General features: G+C 49.6%; 2 protein-coding genes and 1 pseudogene across 2 annotated transcripts in view; 1 reads left to right on the forward strand and 2 right to left on the reverse strand.

The window, feature by feature from the left end:
- LOC136570611 (uncharacterized) overlaps positions 1–22,039 on the forward strand; it is a 708,931-nt pseudogene that overhangs the window by 371,295 nt on the left and 315,597 nt on the right.
- The window catches only part of LOC136570634 (serine/threonine-protein kinase PAK 3-like), a 133,477-nt gene that overhangs the window by 86,801 nt on the left and 24,637 nt on the right, over positions 1–22,039 (reverse strand).
- Positions 1,314–21,429, reverse strand: LOC136570652 (zinc finger protein 436-like). Its single transcript, XM_066571110.1, has 3 exons — positions 21,312–21,429; positions 3,828–3,893; positions 1,314–3,672 (listed from the first exon to the last, which is right to left on the reverse strand). Exons 2-3 carry the CDS (start codon positions 3,847–3,849, stop codon positions 2,498–2,500), a joined length of 1,197 nt encoding a protein of 398 aa, XP_066427207.1. The 5' UTR covers positions 3,850–3,893; positions 21,312–21,429; the 3' UTR covers positions 1,314–2,497.

Genomic DNA, 22,039 nt, shown 5'->3' on the forward strand with positions numbered 1-22,039 from the left:
AACCCCAAATTAAACCCCCAAACAACCCCAAATGATTTCAAGTACACCTAAAAAAAACCCCCATATACACCAACATAAACCCCAAGAACCCCAAAGAATTCCAAATCAGCCCAAATAAACCCAAATAAGCCCAAATAAACCCAAATACTTTCAAATAAACCTAAATATCTCCAAATAACCCCAAATAAACAGAAATAAACCAAGTAAAACCTAAGATAAACCCCAAATAGTCCATATATACCCCCAAATCAACCCCAAACAATCCCTAAATAAACCCAAAGAAACTCCAAGTAACCCCAGTTCCTCCCGTCCCCACCTCAAAACTGATCCCGACCAATCAGAACGCGCAGAACTGATGACGATCCACTCGCTGGGCAGAAATCCAGAGCACTGGCCCCGCTCAGCGATTTTCAGCCAATCAGCGCCCGGCCCGACTCTGACTCATCAGTTGCCAGGCACAGACCAAGGCCTCTCACTGCGTTAAATACTCACAGACTGCGCGGCGTAATTTCCAGCCAATCAGAGCGTGTCTCGCTGATGACTCATCAGTTGTCAGGAGTGGAATTTGGGGAGGGGGAGAAGGTGACCTTGGGGATGGGCTGGGGACCCCAAATTAATGCAAAACGGGGTCGGGACCCCAAAACGGAGCAGGAGGGGCCTGGAGCCCCCAAAACCAAACACGGGGGAGGGGACTGGGGGAACGATCGGAAAGGGGAGGGAGAGTGGGGAAAAGAGGGGGGTGGGACCCCCAAATCGAGGTGGGAGGGGTATGGGACCCCTAAAGTAAGCTGGGAGGGGAATGGGATCCCAAAACTGAGCTGGGAGGGGGATGGAATACCCCAAATTGAGCTGGGAGGGGGGTGGGAACCCCAAACAGGATGAAGCCAAGTTTGTGCCTGGAATATGTAAAGTAGTTTATGGATATTCATGAGGGTCTATGAATATGCAACAGGCTGATGTCATGGGAGACAAGGACCATCGAGCAAAGGTTGTTATGGCCACCAAGACCCCCCAGTAATTTTGGGGACACCTCTTAATTAATCTGGTTTTAATTACATCAGCCTCTTGCATATTCATAGACCCTCATGCATATCCATAAACTCATTTACATATTTCAGGAACTATTTTACATGGCTTGTCCTTGGGGATGTCTCCCCATTTCAGGAGCCTCCACTGAAATGGAAAATTTAAACCCTCTCCCTTTGATTAATACTACTACTACTACTACTACTAATACTGCTACTACTACTACTACTAAATTAAAATAAGAATTAATTTTGGAATTAAGGAGCTCTCAGGCAAAGATATGGGAGTAGAAATAACAGTTCTTTATTAGGAAAAATTCAAAATACAAATGCAGTAGTACAAACAAAAAAAACCAGTGACAGAGTCAGAATCCTCTGAGAATCCAGTGAAAAAGGTTGATCCTCTTGGAATCCAGTGGGAAAAGATTTATCCTATGGGAATCCAATGGGAAAAGATTTATCCAGTGGGAAATGTGGGAGATTAGGCACCGACCGCAAGATCTCGCGATGTTGGGGCAGACAGAACCCCTCCCCTTTGCCGTTAAAGTTACTTAGCCCCCGTTTTTTTGGCCGTTAACCCCCGTTATCTATAACCCCATGGAACAGTCAATAAACGCCATTCACCGTCCACCACGTTGGTGCATGCGAGTACTTGGTCCGAGCGGCAGGAGGGTTGCTGCCATGCCATTCCCGATCCAGGTCATCACACCTCAAGCAGAGGCAACAGGGAAAAGGGCTGATCCTCTGGGAATCCAGTGGGAAAAGGCTGATCCTCTGGGAATCCAGTGGAAAAAAGGTTAATCCTTGGGAATCCAGTGGGAAAAGCTTGATCCTCTAGGAATCCAGCGGAGAATGAGGCTGATCCCCTGGGAATCCCGTGGGAAAAGATTTATCCTCTGGGAATCCAGTGGGAAAAGCTGAAATTTTGGGAATCCAGTGGGAAAAAGGCTGATCCTTTGGGAATCCAGTGGGGAAACAGCTGATCCTCTGGGAATCCAGTGGGAAAAGGGCTGATCCTTTGGGAATCCATTTCTTACCCCCCCAAAGACAGGGCAAAGGCAGGGCCATGGAGTTTTTATAGAGTATCCCAAGGGTGGAGTTGGGGTTTGGGTCAGGGGAGGAGTTCTCAGCAACACAAGAAGGGTGAGATCAAATTCCTGCCTCTTAGCAACAGCAGCACTCCACAAAGAACCTGTCCCCAAATCCTAAATTCCCTCTAAAACAACTGAGAAATTATGGAACTTCAGATATATTCAATCAATTTCCTTCATTTAACACAGCTTGGGGTGTTTTTAAAGGATGAAGGTGAAGCAGAGGAAAATTAAGGCAAAACCAAAAGGAGAAGCAGCCAGGTGTGCTCCCAACATGGATCACAGGGAATGTGAGTGACCAGGGCTGTGCCTCCAGTGGGGGATGGAGCTGGAGCAGCGCACGAAGCTCTGCCCGCACTCGGGGCACTTGCAGGGCTTCCCTTACCGGTGCCTCCGTTGGTGTTTAGTCAAGTTAGAGTTGATGGAGAAGCTCTTCCCACACTGAGGACACTCATAGGGCCTCTCCCCTGTGTGGATGCGCCGGTGGGTGATGAGGGTGGAGTTGCGCTTGAATCCCTTCCCACAGTCAGGGCATTGGAAGGGCCTCTCCTCTCTGTGAATCCAATAGTGCCGGAGGAGACAGGACCTGGTCTGAAACCTCTTCCTGCATTTATCACACTCGTAGGGCCGTTCCCCAGTGTGGATGCGCTGGTGGGTGATGAGGGTGGACTTGTACTTGAATCCCTTCCCACACTCAGGGCATTGGAAGGGCCTCTCCTCTGTGTGACTCTGATAGTGCTGGAGGAGATGGGAGCTGGTCAGAGACCTCTTCCCACACTTGGAACACTCATAGGGCCTCTCCCCAGTGTGGGTCCTCTGGTGCCTGATCAGGCTGGAGCTCTGGCTGAAGCACATCCCACACTCAGAACAGTTGTATGGGCTTTCTCCAGTGTGGATCCTCTGGTGGCTGATCAGGCTGGAGCTGCACCTAAAGCTCTTCCCACAGTCCCCACACTCATAGGGCATTTCCCCAGTGTGGGTCCTCTGGTGCCTTATCAGGTGGGAGCTCATGGTGAAGCTCTTCCCACAGTCCCCACACTCATAGGGCTTCTCCCCAGTGTGGGTCCTCTGGTGCTTCATCAGGTTGGAGCTGTCGCTGAAGCTCTTCCCACACTCCCCACACTCATAGGGCTTCTCCCCAGTGTGGGTCCTCTGGTGCCTGATCAGGGTGGAGCTGTCGCTGAAGCTCTTCCCACACTCCCCACACTCGTAGGGCCTCTCCCCAGTGTGGATCCTCTGGTGCTTGATCAGGTCGCAGTTCCACCTGAAGCTCTTCCCACACTCCACGCACCTGTGGGGCTTCTCCCCATCATGGAGCTGCTCATGGAGCACCAGCTCCGAGCTCTGGCTCCATCTCCAGCCGCCTTCCCAGCCCAGGCTGGCTCTTTCCCCCTCACATCCCCGCCATCTGCGTTTGCAGCCCCTCCTCGTGCGGCAGCTCCAGGGCTTTTCCTCCCCATTGGCTTCCTGTGCCGTGGAGCCGCTCAAAACGGCCTCTGCCACCAGGTTCTGCCACAGGGATTTGTCCTCCCTGCTCTCCATGCTCAGCTCCTGCTCTGGGGGAGGAAGGACAAGGACAGCATGGGATTTGCCTCCGTGCCAACAGGCAAGGGCAAGGAGATCCCCCCAGGGCTGAGCTGCAGACGGGGGCCCTGCTGGGCTGGGAGATGGAGCAGCACAGAGGGGAAAGGGGCACTGACTTCCTCCTCACCTGCCTCAGTGTCCTGGGGCATCTTCCTCTTCCTCGCAGCCTCCCAGGGGTTGCCAATGGGAAATCCTGGTTTGGGGAAAACAAGGGATGAGCGCGTTTGTAGGAGCGTTGCGGGGTAGGACGGTCGGGACGAACGGAGATGAGAGATCTCTGCAGCCAGGCTGTGGAACTTGCGGTTTATTGCAAAGGGCCTGGGTGCAGGGCCCTGCTTGGAGCTGCCAGGCACGGCTCAGAGCAGGCCCGAGAGAAGAGAGGGGTAGAGAGGATGAGAGGGTAAGAGAGTAAGAGGGGAAGAGTCTAAGAGAGTAAGGTTCCCGTTAAAATACAATAAATCTTCTAATGTGTTGAATATTCTATTTCTCACTAACCAATCTAGTACAAGATACAAATCCTAGAGCATTTATATACAGCCTGTAAGAATCACTACATCACCATATCCTGTTATATTTTAAACCCTAAATCTCCTCTTTGGACCCCTCTGCTGAGCTAGTAGGGTCTGCTGTGACCCTTGGATCTGTCTGCAAGCAGAGGGAATTGTTTCATCAAAAGGGGATTACCTTCAGCCAGCCACACCATTGTTTCCAGCTGCTAAGTAACTAAGGTATCTCAAAGCTTGCTTTCATCTCAATCTTGCTTATAGTTTCTATATTCTCAAAATCTTTTGCCAGACAATCATATTTATAAGGCTTTCCTATTTCATCTTCCCCAACACACATTGAGTTTGAAGGTCCCTCTGCCCGAGTCCATCTCTACAAGTCAGCGGCCATCTGGGCTCCAGAAAAAACTCCCAAACACCAAGATTCAGCCCTGAAAAAGCCTCCCAGGAGTTCCCCGTCCCTGGTCCCTCCCCTCTGATGTTCGGGGGTTCCCCCTTGTCCCAGCTGCTGGGGTCATGCTGGGATTGGGGGTCCCCCTTCTCCTCGGTGCCCACCCTGCCCAGGCTGCTGGCAGTCCCAGCAATGCCAAAAGCTCCCCCCGCTTCGCTCTCCCCATTTCGGGATGCCGGGGCTGTTTGGGCTCCCGGGCTCCCTTCTCCCCTCATTCTCTGCTCTGGGCTGCAGCGGCTCCAAGGAGTCCCCCCTGCCCCTCTCCAGGCTCTTGAGGCTCCCGCCAATGGCGGCGCTCCCCCCTCTCTGGGCTCCCCACTTTGGGCTCCTGGGGCACACAGGGCTCTGCTCCTCCAGGCTGCCTCTGCCGGCAGCCGCCACCGCCACCCCCCGATGTCCCCCCAAGGGGCCTTTTCTGCTCAGCCTTGGACTTCTTCATTCTCCAAACATCCCCCCAAAACCCCAACCCAGGGACCCCCCGGGATATCCGGGCCGAGCTCCCCCTCCCCGCTCACCGGAGCCATGGGGGGGGCGATGATCCCACAGGTGGGGGCTGCGAATTCAGGCAGGGATCGACGGCCTGGCTCCCTCAGTTCAGCCTCGATCCGCCTTTGTCCCTCCTCTTCCCCTTCCTCCTGCTCCTCCTCTTCCATCCCCTCTCTTCCTCCCCCTCTGTCTTATCTCCACCTCCTTCTCCTCTTCCATCCCTCCCCTTCCATCCCTTCTCCTCCTCCTCCCTAACCCCACCTCCTTCTCCTCCTTCCATCGCTGCTCTCTCTCTGCCGTCATCCCTCCTCTTCCATCCCTCCTCCCCCTGCTCCTCCTCCTCCCTAACCCCACCTCTTTGTTCTCCTTCATCCCTGCCCTTCCCTGCCTCCTCCTCCTCCCCCAGCAGCAGCCACACCCTCGGTGCCCGTTCCCGCAGCCCTCGCAGCCCGCGGCAGGAGCGGCGATGGAGCCGGGACAGGTCGGGATGGGCAGCGCGGGGCTCTCGGCTGCTCCCAGCCGCTGCGGGCGGGGGGAACCCGGCCCGGGCCAAAGGAGAGGCAAACTGGGCAAACTGGGGGCACATCACAAAGCTAAGGATGCAGCAGAAAATGGAGCTGAAAGAGTTATGTTAATATTAACTCCAAACAAGGAAAAACTGGAAATTCCAAAGGTTACGGAAGCCAAGAAAAAAGAATCAAACTAGTAAGGAAGTGAACAAGATAAATCAAAGAAATGGAAACTTCTTGATGGAAGACAATTACTTAATAAAATATGCTTCTAGGAAAATATTAGAAGACATGCATCAGAAAAACGAATGGAGGGCTCAAGCTTTGTGTGATCGTTTTTTAAGGAACTATGGCTGCACTGGGATTTTTGGAGTAGCAAAGCAAGTTACTGAAAGATGCTTAATTTGCCAAAGGATAAATAAAAAGGTGATGAGAAAAACAACATTAGGCGGTTGTGAGTTAGCTCATTGACAATTTCAAAGTATCCAAGCAGAAGTTTAGATTTGTTAGGCTCTGGATTTATTTGTAAAAAAAACCCATTTGATCTAGAAGAAAGAGAATATGCCATATGTTAGACAGGAGATTTTAGGAGAATAAAAATCTTCGAAGTTTCAGAAACACCCGAGAAAAAACAGGAAAAGAAAAAGGGGAAATGAAGGGGAGGGGAACAAGAGGAAAAATCAGAAAGAGAGTGGGATCCTTTGCAGCTCTTGCCCCCTCCATTCGCGGCCGAGGCGCCTGTCCCGGGTCCCGGCTCGCTGCCCGCCTCAGCTCCGCCTGCCCCGGTTTCCATCCCAGGTGCGGGCTCACTGCCCAGGGCAGCTCCACCTGCCCCGGCGCTGGCGGTGAATTTGTGTGCCCTGCTCCCACTGCCCGGCCCGCGGCCGCTCTGCCAGCCATGCTGGGGAAGATGGGGGTTGCTCTGTCCTGCCGCGTGGGCCGAGGTCACCGCGCCGACCGCACCGAGGGCGGGTCCCAGCCATCCCATCCCCGGCTGCCCTGCCCGGGCCAGCTGCGCTGGGCACCGCCGCTGCTGCCGGGGTCTCCCACCTGCCTTTTCTCTGCCGGGAGCTGCCGGATCAGCCGCCATAAGCCATGTGGGGGCTGCCCGCGCTCCAGCTCAGCCTCCACGGGAAGATCCCCCTCTGGCGATTCCGGCAGCAGACCCTGCCCACACTCCCACCGAGCCTCGGTGGGATATCCTCCCCTGACCCCGGCCTGCTCTGAGTTACGTCCCCTTGGTAACCACAGCTCCGGCTGTTCAGGGAAACTCTCTCTCTCTCTACAGGAAGCACCTTATTGAAACACTAGGAGCTCAGCTAAAAGACAGTCCTCTCCAAATTCTTTCCCAAAACACAGGAGAAAGGCTATAGAAGGTAAAATGTGAAAGAGTTAGATGAAGGGATTGCTCAATTTCCGTTAAGAGAGGTTCCCATGGCAGGGATGCGCTGCCCTGCCCCGCGGGAGCCACCAGCGCCCCTGCCGGCCGTGCCCGGAACTGCACCCAAGGGGAAAGCGCCGCAGCCGAAAGGCCGGGACTGGCTCCGGGCTCTGTTTGTTGTCACTGCCGGAGCTGGTGTTCTTTGTTTGCTTTATTTACACACTAGAAAAGAACTGGTATTCCTATTCCCATAGCTTTGCCTGAGAGCCCCTTGATTTCACTATTCTAAAAATTAAGAGGGAGGGGCTTTGCATTCTCCATTCCAAGAGAGGCTTTTTCTGCCTTCCCAAGCAGACACCTGTCTTGTAAAGCAAGACAAGCACCCACAGGCACTGAGGGGGGCTGCAGGAGGGGCAGAAGAAGGCCCTGCAGCAGCACTTGGGCACAAAGGCCCAGCAGGTGAATGCAAGAAGGGAGCAGCAAAAGGCCAAGCTGAAGGCAAAGGCCAGAGCAGAGTTCCTACAGCCCCTGAGGGATCAGCCCCAGGGCCCAAGGGGGCCCCAGCACCCAGGGCACGGGCTCGGCCACAAGCACCCGGCAGAGGCATTGCCCTCCTCGGCAGGGGACGGCCCACCCAAACAGCCCCTGGCAAGGAATCAGGGCTCCAGCTGCAGGGCACAAGGACACTGCAAGCAGAGACAGCAGCACCCTCAGGACCAGCAAGTCCACCCCTTGATGGACATGGATTGGCAGGGCTGTCACAGCTCCCATCACACCAGGGACCCTCCACACTGGAGCCCTTGAGAACATTCAGGTGGGTCTGCATTGAGAGGAGGCCTCTCCTGATGGACACAGGAGCCTCTCAATGCACTCTGAATCTTAGACCTAAGGGGGAAAAATGCAAAAGATTTGTTTGATTAGTGAGGGGATAAGTGGGAAAGATGCATGGTTTTATTCAACCACTATTAGTAGATCTGGGAGATGGATTGGAAATGCATGAATTTTTATTTGCTCCTAATTGTTATCATGATTTGCTGGGAAGGGATTTGATCACTAAACTCAGGACACAAATTAATATTATAAAAGGTGATACAGAGGCCAGTTCTGTTGTACCTCTGTGTCAAATGTCTGGCAAGGCCTATGCTGAAGTGAAACCAGAAGTGTGGGCAGCCCCAAGGAAAGAGGGAAAATAAGATATGGAGCCTCTCCAAAGTACTCTGAAGCAACCAGGACAAGTGGTGTCTAAAAGCAACAGCCTGTTCCAGGGGAGGGAAGGAAGGGGAATCAGACAAAGCGCAGGTCACTGCCCCATGCTCAGCTCAACCCAAGGAGCTCTGGGTGCCTGTAAGAGCCTGGCACTGAAATGCCCTGGGCAGGAAGGCTTCAATATCTTCTGCTGACACCATGGCACCTAACAGGGGGGCAAAAGCAATTCTGACTGCTTCAGCAAGCACTGGATCAGAGATCAAGGTATATTCTCCCACAGGAAGCTGGGCTGGCACAGAGCCTGCCCTGGGACTTTGCTGTTGCCACCACCCAGCCAGGACATCGGCTCCTGCCTAAGGAGTGCAAAGCAGCACCACTGGTGGCCAAGGGGCCCATGCCAAGTGTCCCTGAGGCCGGAAACAGCCGCCAGCACAGCTGAACACGGGGGGACCCCTCAGCCTGGCCTCAGGGGCTCTGAAGCCCCGGAGATTTGCACTTCCCGCCTGCAGCAGGACCATGGGAGCCCCCACTGAGCCTGCCCTGAAGGCAACGCAGCAGCAGCCAGGGCTCCACAGCGGGCCAAGCCCCTGGGCCTGCCCACAGATCCTCTGCTCAAACCCTCGGAAATCCTGGCCACCCTCCTCTGGCACCTCCAGCCACTGCGGCCAAGCCTTGCTGCCACTGCTGCAGCTTCAGCGCTGGCTGGGCCTGCACTGCCACAGCTGCTGGGGAGCACCAGGGCACAATTCCACTCTGGGGCTCACTCACACCCACACTCTGGGCTGACTGGGACCGCATTGCTGCAAAATGCACCCATTTTGGTTCTTTTAAAACTTCTTTCTCTCCTCAGGCTTGGTTTGTCTTTGCCTTGGGAAAGGAATTTTAAAGGTTTTATTTAAGGGGTGTTACACCACTCAACAGAGATGAGTTTAACATCTCAACTGACTGGGAGTAGCCCAAAAGACACTGTGAAAAACACATGTATTTTATGATTGGCTTTTTGCAAATATTAAAATGAATATTATATGTGTTGTGTTAGAAGGTAATGCTGTATTAGTTTTCTTAAGTACTGTATTAAATATAGTTTTAAGTTATAAAAAATTGTTAAAATAGAAACGATGCTATGTAGGATACTTTTTTTAAAAAGAAAGGACTCGCAGTGAGATAGCAGCCACAGGACACCTAAATCTTTCAGAGAAGAAGAATTTATGGCCCTCTTATCAGAAGAAACCAACTTCGTCCTGCCTCGAAGGTGCTATTAGGATTTGGAGGAAGAAATTGACGATGACCAGACAGAATCCTGAATTTGAATGGAATTTATGCATCATGTATGAAGTGTATGAATATGCAACAGGCTATGGTTTTTAAGGGTTAATCCTTTGTTAACGGGTGTCCTTTTTCGGGTGTCCTTTTTCAGGCTCGTGCTGCCCAGAAAAAGGTACCCGGATGTCCGTAACTGTTTGTCTTTATTGTCTCATATTGTCCTAATTCAGTTTGTCCAAATTATTATTACTCTAATTGTATAACTATTTTTATAACCATTTTATTACTATTAAATTTTTAAAATTTTGGAAACAAGTGATTGGCGTTTTTAACAATTTGGTAGCAGAGGATGGTTAACACCTCGCTGCCGGTGCTTTAGGAGAGTCAGAGTGGGGAAGGTGCCCCCTGCCCTCTTTGGCAGCCTTGCTCTGTCTGCTCTGAAGTGACCGACAGAAGCAGGTTAGGATCTGTGGACAAAAGGAGGCAATAAAACAAAGAGAAGGGAAAAAGGCTCCCTACAACCGCGGTAATTGGCCCCCTAAGACTAGTAGTGCGCACGAAGAACCCGGGAAGGAAAAGGGATTGGTAAGTATTTCTCGGGGGGCAGGTACGGGGGATGAATGTGTGTGAATGAGAGGCGGGCTGGTTGTCCCAGAGCTGCCAAGTGAGTGCTGGAGTCTCCCATGCTGCGTTTCCGACTTTCCGCGAGGGAAGCGGCCGGTAAAGAGACGAAGCGAGTGGTAAGAGAGTGAAAGAATCCCCCGGGGTTACTGGGACTGGGTCTCAGGGAGGGGTTGGACCCCTCGGAGGTAGGGAGCAAGGTTTCCTAGCCCAATCCACTAGGAAACAGGACAGTAGGGGCCCCTAAAAACCTGCTGGGTTGAGGGATTTATATTCCAAGAGCATCCAAGAGCAGGGTGGAGCAGAATTCTGTCGGAGTGAGGATATGCCCGAGGACACTCAGGGTGGGACAATGCAGCTAGATTGAGGGATGAAAATTTTGCCCAACAGTATCCGGGGTTGGACAACACAGCCAGATTGAAGGAAAATTTTTGCCCAACAGGATCCAGGGTTGAATAACACAGCCAGATTGAGGGATAAAAAAAATGCCCAAGAATATCCAGGGTTGGACAACACAGCAAAACAAATTAAATGCCCAAGAGCATCTGGAGTTGTATCACACCGCTGGGTTGAGGGACAGAAAATGCCCAAGAGCATCTGGGGTTGAACACAGCTGGATTGAGGGAAAAATACCCAAAAGCATCTGGGGTTGGACAACACGGCAGGACTGAGGGAAAATTGCCCAAGAGCATCTGGGGTTGGACAACACAGCTGGGTTGAGGGATATCCAATAGCACCGGGACTGGCCAGTAACAACTAAACTTGTAATAGGTGATGTGAAAGTAAAAGGTACCTTATTGTTGTTTTGTGGTGTGTGAGAGTGAGACACACACAAAGTCGGCCTCAACTTCCCGAGCGGGTGGGAAGGGGGAGGCAGTGGAAAGAGGAGTGAGTGACCTGCACACCAGGCCATTGTTCCCGGGCAGGTGGGGACTCTTGGGCCCAAGAGAGTGAGTGACCTGCACACCAGGCCATTGTTCCCGGGTAGGTGGGGACTCTTGGGCCGAAGGGAGTGAGTGACTGCACACCAGGCCATTGTTCCCGGGTAGGTGGGGACTCTTGGGCCGAAGGGAGTGAGTGACTGCACACCAGGCCATTGTTCCCGGGCAGGTGGGGACTCTTGGGCCGAAGGGAGTGAGTGACCTGCACACCAGGCCATTGTTCCCGGGCAGGTGGGGACTCTTGGGCCGAAGAGAGTGAGTGACCTGCACACCAGGCCATTGTTCCAGGGTAGGTGGGGACTCTTGGGCCGAAGGGAGTGAGTGATCTGCACACCAGGCCATTGTTCCCGGGCAGGTGGGGACTCTTGGGCCGAAGGGAGTGAGTGACTGCACACCAGGCCATTGTTCCCGGGTAGGTGGGGACTCTTGGGCCGAAGGGAGTGAGTGATCTGCACACCAGGCCATTGTTCCCGGGTAGGTGGGGACTCTTGGGCCGAAGGGAGTGAGTGACTGCACACCAGGCCATTGTTCCCGGGTAGGTGGGGACTCTTGGGCCAAAGGGAGTGAGTGACCTGCAAACCAAGCTGGTGTTCCCCGGTGTGTGAGGGGGCCGTAGCTGAAGAGTGTGAGTGACACAAATCAGCCTCACAGGTGAACGGGCACCGGAGGCAGCAGTCAGGGTCCTTACAGGAGGCCCGGAGATACTGAGACCCAGAGGCCAACCCCAAGGCGAGGGGGGGCCTCAGAGACCCGAGATTTTCTGGCCACAGAGACCCACTTTGTGTCTTGAGAGTGTGAAGGAATGTGTGAAAGTGAATGAGAAATAAAAGTGAGTGAATGTAGATGAATGAAAGTATAGGTAATGTGGATTGTGCATTTTAAGCCTTACCATATCTCCTTGGAGAGAAGTGTATTGTATTCAAAAGCAGTGTGAGAAAAATGTGGGGTTTTTTTTGAGTGTAAGTAGTTGAAAGAAAACTGGTATTTAAGTTGTTAGTAAAAAGTGGAAAACAGAAGCAGGGGAAAAATAGATAGAATATTGAGAAATGGGGCAGAAATCCAGTAAGGTGGATACGGGAAAGAAAAGTGGAAAAAAAATTACCAACAGAAATACCCCAAGATAGCCCTTTGGGAGTTATGTTAGCAAACAGAAATACAACTCCTTGCAAAATACAGAGTATGTAGATGTTAATGAGAAAAAAAAATAAAAACAAAAAACCAAAAAAAACCAAAACATGCAAACTTGTCAATTACATACTCTAAAAAGAGCATTAGAATATTTAACACAAAAGAAAGGAGTTATATATTGATTCAAGGTATGCCTTTAGAGTAGCACATACCTTAAGAAAAATTTTAAAAGAGAGATTACTTAATTCAAGAGGAAAAGGATTAGTATATGAGAAACTTATCTTAGAGGTTTTAGAGGCATTAAAATTACCTAAGAGAGGTAGCTGTAGTACATATTAAGGGACACCAAAAGGTAAAGACCCCAGAAATAAGGGGAAATAATTTGGCGGATCAAGAAGCTAAAGATGCAGCAGAAAATGGAGCTGAAAGAGTTAATATTAACTCCAAATGAGGAAAAATTGGAAATTCCAAAGTTTAGGGAAGCAAAAAAAAAAAGGGGGAATTAAAACAAGACAGATGGCGAACAAGATAAATCGGGGAAATAGAAACATCCTGATGAAAGACAATTAGATAATAAAATGCTTACTAGGGAATAGCAGAGGACATGTATCAAAAAGCCCAGTAGGATACTCAGGCTTTGTGTGATCGTTTTTTTTAAGGAACTATGGGTGCATTGGGATTTTTGGAGTAGAAAAGCAAGTAACTGAAAGATGTATAATTTGCTAAAAGATAAATAAAAGGGTGATGAGAAAAACAACATGAGAAGGTCGTGAGTTAGCTCGTCGACCATTTCAAAGTAACCAAGCAGAAGTCTGGATTTGTTAAACTCTGGATTTATTTGTAAAAACCGTTTAATCCAGAAGAAAAAGAGTACACCACCTGCTGGGGAGGGGGGAGGTTGTAAGAAAATAACATTTTTGAAAACCAATAAAAGAACAAAGCAGGGAAAGTATAAAGCTCAGAACAAAAATATTACCTCATCCATCCCTGTTTGTTCCCCCACTCGTTCGCGGCTGCACCACCCCCCAGCCCCTGTGCCGGCTCCGGCACAGTCCGTCTGTCCCAGTCCGTCTGTCCCAGCCCGTCTGTCCCAGTCCGTCTGTCCCAGTCCGGCCGCCTGGCCCGCGGCCGCTCCGCTGGCCGTGCCGGGGGGTGTCTGTCTGTCCTGCCGTGTGCACCGTGGTCACCGCGCTGACCGCACCGAGGGGGGGTCCCGTCTGTCCCGTCTGTCCCATCCCGGCTGCCCTGACTCTGCTCGGCTCCCGCCGCTGCAGCCGGGGTCAGTCCCGGCTTTGTCTCTGCCGGATCAGCCATGTGGGGCCGATCCACGCTCCAGCTCGGTCTGCACCGACACAGCCCCTCGGGCGATTCCGGCTGCAGACCCCGCCTTTGGAGCACCCAGACCCGGAGCTGTGCCGATCCCCTCGGGCGATCCCGGCTGCAGACCCCGCCTTTGGAGCACCCAGACCCGGAGCTGTGCCGATCCCCTCGGGCGATCCCGGCTGCACACCCCGCCTTTGGAGCACCCAGACCCGGAGCTGTGCCCATCCCCTCGGGCGATTCCCCCTGCAGACCCCGCCTTTGGAGCACCCAGACCCGGAGCTGGGCCGATCCCCTCGGGCGATCCCGGCTGCACACCCCGCCTTTGGAGCACCCAGACCCGGAGCTGTGCCGATCCCCTCGGGCGATCCCGGCTGCACACCCCGCCTTTGGAGCACCCAGACCCGGAGCTGTGCCGATCCCCTCGGGCGATCCCGGCTGCAGACCCCGCCTTTGGAGCACCCAGACCCGGAGCTGTGCCCATCCCCTCGGGCGATTCCCCCTGCAGACCCCGCCTTTGGAGCACCCAGACCCGGAGCTGGGCCGATCCCCTCGGGCGATTCCCCCTGCAGACCCCGCCTTTGGAGCACCCAGACCCGGAGCTGTGCCGATCCCCTCGGGCGATTCCCCCTGCACACCCCGCCTTTGGAGCACCCAGACCCGGAGCTGGGCCGATCCCCTCGGGCGATTCCCCCTGCACACCCCGCCTTTGGAGCACCCAGACCCGGAGCTGTGCCGATCCCCTCGGGCGATTCCCCCTGCACACCCCGCCTTTGGAGCACCCAGACCCGGAGCTGGGCCGAGTCCCCCGTCCTGCCCTGAGCTCCGTTCCCTTGGTAAGCACAGCTCCGGCTGCTCAGAGGAACTCTCTAAAGGAATCACCTCATCGAAACACTAAAAGTTCAGTTAAAAGAAAGCCCTCTCCTGATTCTTCCTAAAAATATGGGAGAAAGGCTATAGAAGATAAAAATCCAAAAAGAATGGGATAAAGGGATTAGTCCATTTCCATTAAGAGAGGTTCTCATAGGAAGGGATGGACCAGAGTTTGCAAACGCTCCTTTGATTTCGTCTGAAGTCTGAAATTTTAAGAAATAAATATAAAAGATATTTAGAAGACTCCATTGGCATAGCTGAACAATTAGACCAATTTTAGGTCCAAACATTTATACTTGAGAAGAGATGCGGTCTGTAATGAAAATAATATTTTTCTCAAGAAGAAAGGTAATTAATCAGAGCAACTGAAATAAAAGCTTAGGAAAAAGATAATCCATGGGGACCCCCAGAGAAGACAAAATGTCAACTGTACCTCCTAAATAAAGTTAAAATATTGAGGAGGGGTGTAAACACATGAATAATTATCGTAATTACATAACCAAGGGAATAAATGAGACAGCATATCAAAGGCGAAATGCAAAAACAAAAGGTTTTTGAGGGACAGCTTTTAGAAGAGAAAGAAGAAACTCCAACTAAATAGATAAACAAACTTAAAAGAAATAAGAAAATGGTTCTAAGTAAGCAGAAGATCTGAAAATCTTTAAAGAGATGGACACATAGGAGGAATAAGGAGGTCATAAGCTCTAATTTTTTTGTGGGGGGGACAAATATCATCTGGAGCCTGTGATAACTTTAAAAGTGGGTCCCCAAGAAGAAGAATTAGAATTTGTAATAGACACAGAGAACCTGCCTGTTATATGTTCCAAAAAGTTATAGTGTGAGCAAACATATGGTGAAAGCAACAGAGGCAAAAAGAGAAAGTTTTACATTTCTGGTCATTAAAGATGTGGTAATTGAGAGAAAAAAATAGAATTTGGATGGGAGATGTCTTATTGGTCCCAGGGGCAGGTAGCAATTTATTGGAACGAGTCTTACAAGTGCAATTAAGAATAGGAGTTATATCAGAAAATGGGAAAATGACAGCTAGAGTTTAAAAATTAGGCCAAGAAGATGAGGAAAAAAAAATCAGCAAAGAAGTTTGGGCTGGAGAAGGAAAGAGGAGAGGATTAAATATCAACCCCATAAGGGTTACAACTGAGAGAGAAGATTGTCCCATACGTGTACGTCAGTATCCTGTATCTTTAGAAGGACAGGAAGGTTTGAGGCCAGTAGTAGAAGGACTAATAAAGGATGGGGCATTAGAACCTTGTATGTCTCCTCATAATATCCCTATTCCCCCAGTAAAGTCTGATGGGAGTTATAGACTAGTACAAGATTTAAGGGAGCTTAATAAAAGAACTCAGACTCACTACCCAGTGGTAAAATATCTTAGACACTTAATAAATAAAAGTAGCTGGAAACCCAACCATGAGAAAATTGCAAGAATTTTATTCCTTCTCCCTCCCTCTTCAAAGAGGGAGATCAGAAAATTACCTAGATTATTGAAATATTATAGATTATAGATTGAGGGGTACACACAGGTAGCGAAATTTGTGTATGAAAAAAAAAAAAATTGACAGAAGGAGATGATATAAAACAGACCAAAGAAGATATTGTTAAATTAAAAGAGTTAAAACTAGCCTAAGTACTAGCTTTAAGCTTACCCTTGTTTGAAAAATCCTTTATCATTTATACATAAATACAGAAAATGGAGTAGCTCATAAAATTTCAATTCAGGAGTAAAGAAGAGTAAAAAAAAATATCTAGTAGCTTATATATCAAAAGATGTTAGACCCAGTAAGCCACAGCTAGCCTAAGAAGGAAAGAAAGAGAGAAGTTGAAGTAGGAGGGTGGTTAGCAAACTCTGAGATGTGAGAGTGTGGAGTGGTGACATCCTGGTGCTAGAAGAGAGCAGGGGTGTGAATGCGGGTTTTTACATGAAAGGCAGGAAGTGTTTCAACACATGGTTGTTTAGGGGGTTATTCAATGCCGAACTGGGGTCCAGAAAGGGTTTAGCAGGACGGACCCTCCTTGAAGAGGAAAGAGGATAAGTTGACTAAAGAAAAAGAATGTCAGGAGCACCTGGGGATGCCAAGTTTGGGGCTGTCAGGGCTGGGAGGTGTCTGAGCGCCCCCCAGGAGCGGCGGGGTCTCGGGGCTGCGGCAGGCACCGATCCATGGAGGTGGCCCGGCGCTGGCAGCAGGGGACACACGGGTTTGCCGGGCAGGAGCGGGGCTGGCTCCGCGGCGGAACTGCCGGGGGCCCGAGCCCAGGATGGCAGCGTCGGCCCCGGTAAGCGGGACTAGAGAGAGAGAGAGAAGAGAGAGAGAGAGGGGGCAAAAGAGACCCAAGGCTGGCCCAGGGTCCCCATGCCCGTGGCTGCTCTCCCCTGCTCCGGCCCCGCAGCCAAGTGGCAGCAGCACGGCATTGACAGCAAGGCCGGGACCAGAGGGAGAGGGGGCTAGCACTAAAAGATAGAATCAAAGCAGAGATTGATGACTCTCCAAACCTCACAAAGTGCGTTGTTTTTTTAAGTAAGAAGTTTTTTTGGTTTTTTGTTGTTTTTTTTTTTTTCTTTTCTGTGTTTTGTTTGCTGTTAAAAAGAAGTTGTTTTTTTTTTTTTTTGAAGAATGGGTTTGTAAGGCTAAAACAATTAAATGCTGCCCAAAAAGTAAAAAGCAATAGATGTGATACATCTCGTGTTGAAATTGGTCAGGCTTTTCTTATTTAACTAACTGTAACTCACAGAAAGAAGAATTTGCCTCTGTAGCTATTAGCACAGCCAGATTGAAGAAGAAGAGGCTGCTGTAGAGAAAGCTTTTAGCTAAGCCCAGAAAGTTTGGAAGAAAAGTGAATGATAGAAGTTAATGCAGAATTGTCTTTCTTTTATTACTATGCTATTAAGAATTCCTTTCCAGGTACTATTGAAGCAACAATCAGAATCACAGAAAGAGGGTGAATTAATGCCAGCAGAATCAAAAGACTTGTGAAGAAACCTGAAGAATAGACTATCACATTTAAACCAGGTGATACCGAACTGACTTTCCAATGGGGACTGAGTGGTCATAGTTTAGAAAAACCCAAATGATCCAAGAAATGTACAAAGAATAACACTGAAGGAAGAAGTAAGACAATGCTTATATCACTGGTTTCAAGCACTACCTGAATAAAACATCTCCTTTGGGGAGGAATACTTCAGATAAAAAGATCAAGACTGTTTTTGTATTTTGACCTAAGCCTGTGAATTGTACAGGGGAGAAGGGGAATTACCATTTCCATTAGTAAACTTTATTTGATTCATTCCAATATTGGACGTGCTAGCTGGGTTATAAGTAAATGCTTGAATTGTGAGAATAATTAGTATTGTGGTTCACAAAATTTATGCTCTTACTGCAAAAAGTGTTAAAGTAATAACTTTGTTTTGTGGATGGGAATTATTAGTGCCTGTTGAATGAGAGATACCTGAGGAACAGTAAGAGACCACAGTTAAAGGGTCTCAAAAACAATTTGCCTGGAAATTTGTTAAGAGAAAGTGACAAGGAAATAGAGGGCAAGACCAGACTGGCCTCTGTATTTCGCCACCGAGAAGATCAAATACACCTGCTGTGGGCTGCAACCTCACAGGCATGGCAGGTGGGAGTATAAGCCATACTGGGCCTCTGTTATTCCTGTTTCTGGCACTCATTTGTTCTCTTTTCCCTTTCGGGATACCAGCAAGATCGTGTCACAAATGCTACAGAAAGCATCACATGGAAAGAAACCAAAGTTCCTCTTCTATTACACACACCTATGTCAACAGCCACTGTTATAACCCATCCAAATTAAGAACCTGTAGGCAAAACGGAGTAAATTATTGGATTACAAGAAACTTAGGAAAAAGTGGTAATAGATTTGGAATTGAATGTCCAAAAGGAGAGAGATGGATTTGTTTTACATTTAATCTTAAAGATACAGTTCAAGATTTGGTAAAAAAATAAATAGTAAATGAAAAGGTAAAACCAGCACAGCAATTTAACTCTGTATTGACCCCAAATTATCGATTGAGTCGTATTACAAGACTCCAAGCAGTTATGGAAATGATAGCAAATGGAGCCGCCCAGGCATTAGAGTTAATATCAAGTCAGCTAAGCCAAACAAAACCTGTAGTGTATCAGAATAGGTTGGCTTTAGACTATTTATTGGCAAAAGAAGGGAGTGTTTGTGGAAAGTTTAATATATCAGATTGTTGAATATTGATGACCACAGAAAAGTCATTCTAGCAAAAGCGAAAGAAATGAAAGAAGAAAAAAAAAATATATATATATGCATACAATAACCCAGGTACCGGCCCAAAATAATTAGAAAACAATGTTAAAACCTAGCTGGTGGGGTAATGTATTAGAAGAAATTAAGATCTTTCATTTTATGTGTTACAACTGTTTTTATATCTCTTCCTTGTGTAATCCCCTGTTTTATTCTGCCAGCATACTCCAGAAGATGCAAGTAGATAAGAAATATTGCTCAAGCCAAATGATTTACAAAGAATAAGAGTAGGGATTGTGAAAAACGCATGTATTTTATGATTGGCTTTTCGCAAATATTAAAATGAATATTATATGTGTTGTGTTAGAAAGTAATGCTTTATTAGTTTTCTTAAGTACTGTATTAAATATAGTTTTAAGTTATATCTTTCAGAGAAGAAGAATTTATTGCCCTCTTATCAGAAGAAACCAACTTCTTCCCGCCTTCGAGGTGCTGTTAGGATTTGGAGGAAGAAGTTGCCGATGACCAGACAGAATCCTGTATTTGAATGGAATTTATGCATCATGTATGAAGTGTATGAATATGCAACAGGCTATGGTTTTTAAGGGTTAATCCTTTGTTAACGGGTGTCCTTTTCAGGGCTCATGCTGCCCAGCAAAAGGTACCGGGACATCCGTAACTGTTTGTCTTTATTGTCTCATATTGTCCTAATTCAGTTTGTCCAAAATATTATTACTCCAACTGTATTACTATTTTTATAACCATTTTATTACTATTAAACTTTTAAAATTTTGGAAACAAGTGATTGGCGTTTTTAACAGACACCCACAGGGATAACGACCAGCAACAAAACATCAACGCCCTGCAGCAAACAGCAACCAACAGCTACCCCAGACACTGCCCCCGGCACAGCTGGAGACACCTGGTCTGGAAAAGGCTGAGAAGGAAATCCAGGAGTGTGGACCGAATTCACAGCAGAGGGGAAGAAATCCGGGTCCAACAGGAAACCAAATACTAAAAACCTACACAACTTGGAAGGAATGAACATTAAAGCACTGGATTTAGATTGGTTCAGACTACATAAAGTTTAGGAAAAATCTAGTAAAACTCACATGCCATGGAATGATTTTCTCTGCACATCCAGGGTATTTGTGAAAGAAATTATTTCTGTTGCACATCCTGGCCAGAACCAAGCAATGCCTTGACTCTCTAACACTAAAGAGATTCTTGGAGAGTTTTTGTTTTCCCTGCAGCTTCAGTGACAAAATTACAACATGAGAAAAATTTTTCATAATATTCTTTCTCACTTTATTTTGTCAGGAAGGTTTGGGACAGAAGGGTGAGAATCAAGTTTTGGTCAGGGTTTGTCCATGTTCACCTTTAGGCTGAATTCTGGAAAAAATTACAAGAGCTTTAAAGGTGACCATTTATTTCATAAACAGTTAATAGATTGTTTCAACATTGTTTAAAGAAAAAAACAAACCCAAAAAACCAAAACAAAAACCTAAACTAAAGAAAAGGAAAAAAACAAGCAAAAAAAGAAGCAAATTCTGAGCAGGGCACATGTGAGTCACTGGGCAGCCACCTCGTGAGTCACATGCATCATTAGATTACAAGCTGTCCTCGGAACAACCAACCAGACAGCTCCAGCTCCTGACTTTCCTGCTGAGCAATCCACTGAAAGGAGGAACACAACATTTCACCATGGGATGGGATCAGATCATCTGTTAGCAGAAAAAAGAGGAGTTTTGAAAAATCAAATGACTCAAACTGCTGTTGGCAAATAGATGACAAAGGAAAAGTGGTGAAACAGATAACAAAGGAAACAAAAAAGCAGCTCATGTATTGGTCCAAACGTGAAAAGGATGGGAGTGCGACATGGTTTTGTGGCTCCCTGGCAGTCCATGGGTTAAACGAATGCTGTTTCTCCTCTGATGTGCTACAGCAACTCTCACCTTTTTACCATGCTCCACACCTTGAGAGTGCAGCTCATTCAGCAGCTGAGCGAGGGGCCAGGGGCTTGTAGATAAGGAAGTAATGGGCGAAACCACCAGCTTCAATAATTGTTACTAATTAACATGGACTGCTGCTCACAGAAAGTCCCGCTAAATTCCGGAACTTCCAGAAGAACCAAGACTTAACAGAGCCGTGAATATCGGCTGTTATACAAAAGTGGGAATGCACATTATCGAGGACATGCAGCTGGCGGATCGGGAGGTCTGAATCTTCCAAGTACCTCAGCCAGTGGGCAAAGGGAGAGGGAGATGAGGCCGGGAAAATGAGGATAAAAAGGAGGCTGCGAACTACAACAATGGCGGAGAGCGCACGGCAAATGCCCCACGGCCTCTCCCTCTGCTCAGCAATAAAGTCACTTGTACAGGACTCCTCTGTCTCCTCGGGGCACAGAAACCTCCGGCCACGTCAATTTCCCCGCACAGCCCCGGGCACGGGGCAGCCGCCTCTGTCCCAGCCACAGCAACCGGGCCGAGCCAGCGCTGCTCCGGCAGCGGCTCCTGCCGAGGCAGCGGCCGCAAGGAGACCGCGGGCAGCCGCTGCCGCAGCGCCCTCACGCCAGCGGCAACACGGGCCGGACACGGCACAACGAACCCGCCTGAGCCCCCTGCCGCCCCCGAGGCCCGCAGCGAGCCCCGAGCCCCGAGCCCCGCACAACCCAGCGCGGCTCCCACCTGCGCCCCGGCCGCCTCCCAGCTCCGCCGCCGCCTCACCGCGCTCCGGCCGCTGCCGCCGTTCCCGGGCCCGCACAGACGCTCCGCCAATGGCGCCGCTGCCGAGCCACGGCCGCCCTCAGGCCGCCACCGGGGCCCTGCTCTGCCCAGCTCCCACCAATCAGCGCGCCAGAACCACGACTGACGGCAGCGTCGGCCAATCGCAGCCAGGGGCGGGCTCTGCACACGGCACAGCCTCGCCCCGCGCTCTCAGGGCCCCCCGGGCTGCGGGAGGGCAGAGCCGGAGATGAGGAACAGCCCTGGAACGGGCCCGGGCCCGGGCGGGATTGAGCTGAAAACACAAACAAACTGCTCCGCAGCTCCCGCCGCGGCTTTCCCGGCACTGCGGCTTCGGTGGCTCTGGCTCACCGGGAAGCCCTGGAGCCTCACTTCTCCTACCTCTAATTAGGAGCAGCAGTGCATCGCTTTGATTTCCCCCAAAAAGGGAAAACCACCCCAAACGCCTGTGGATGAGTGGGGGAGGGGAGAGATTTCTGACAGAAAACCCCAAAACCTCAGAGCAGGATAATGAGAAGTAAGTGAAGAGCCTTAAATCCAGCCTTCCCCCACGCCTCCCTCCTTCCAGCTGCACCTCCTACCCCGGCAGTGCCGGAGACAGGGAATGGGGCCGTGCTCACTTCATGCCCCGGGGCTTCTCCCTCTGCTCAGGGACAGGAGTCGTTCCCCTG

The sequence above is a fragment of the Molothrus aeneus genome, unplaced genomic scaffold (assembly GCF_037042795.1).
Source record: "Molothrus aeneus isolate 106 unplaced genomic scaffold, BPBGC_Maene_1.0 scaffold_35, whole genome shotgun sequence".
Classification (NCBI taxonomy): Eukaryota; Metazoa; Chordata; class Aves; order Passeriformes; family Icteridae; genus Molothrus; species Molothrus aeneus.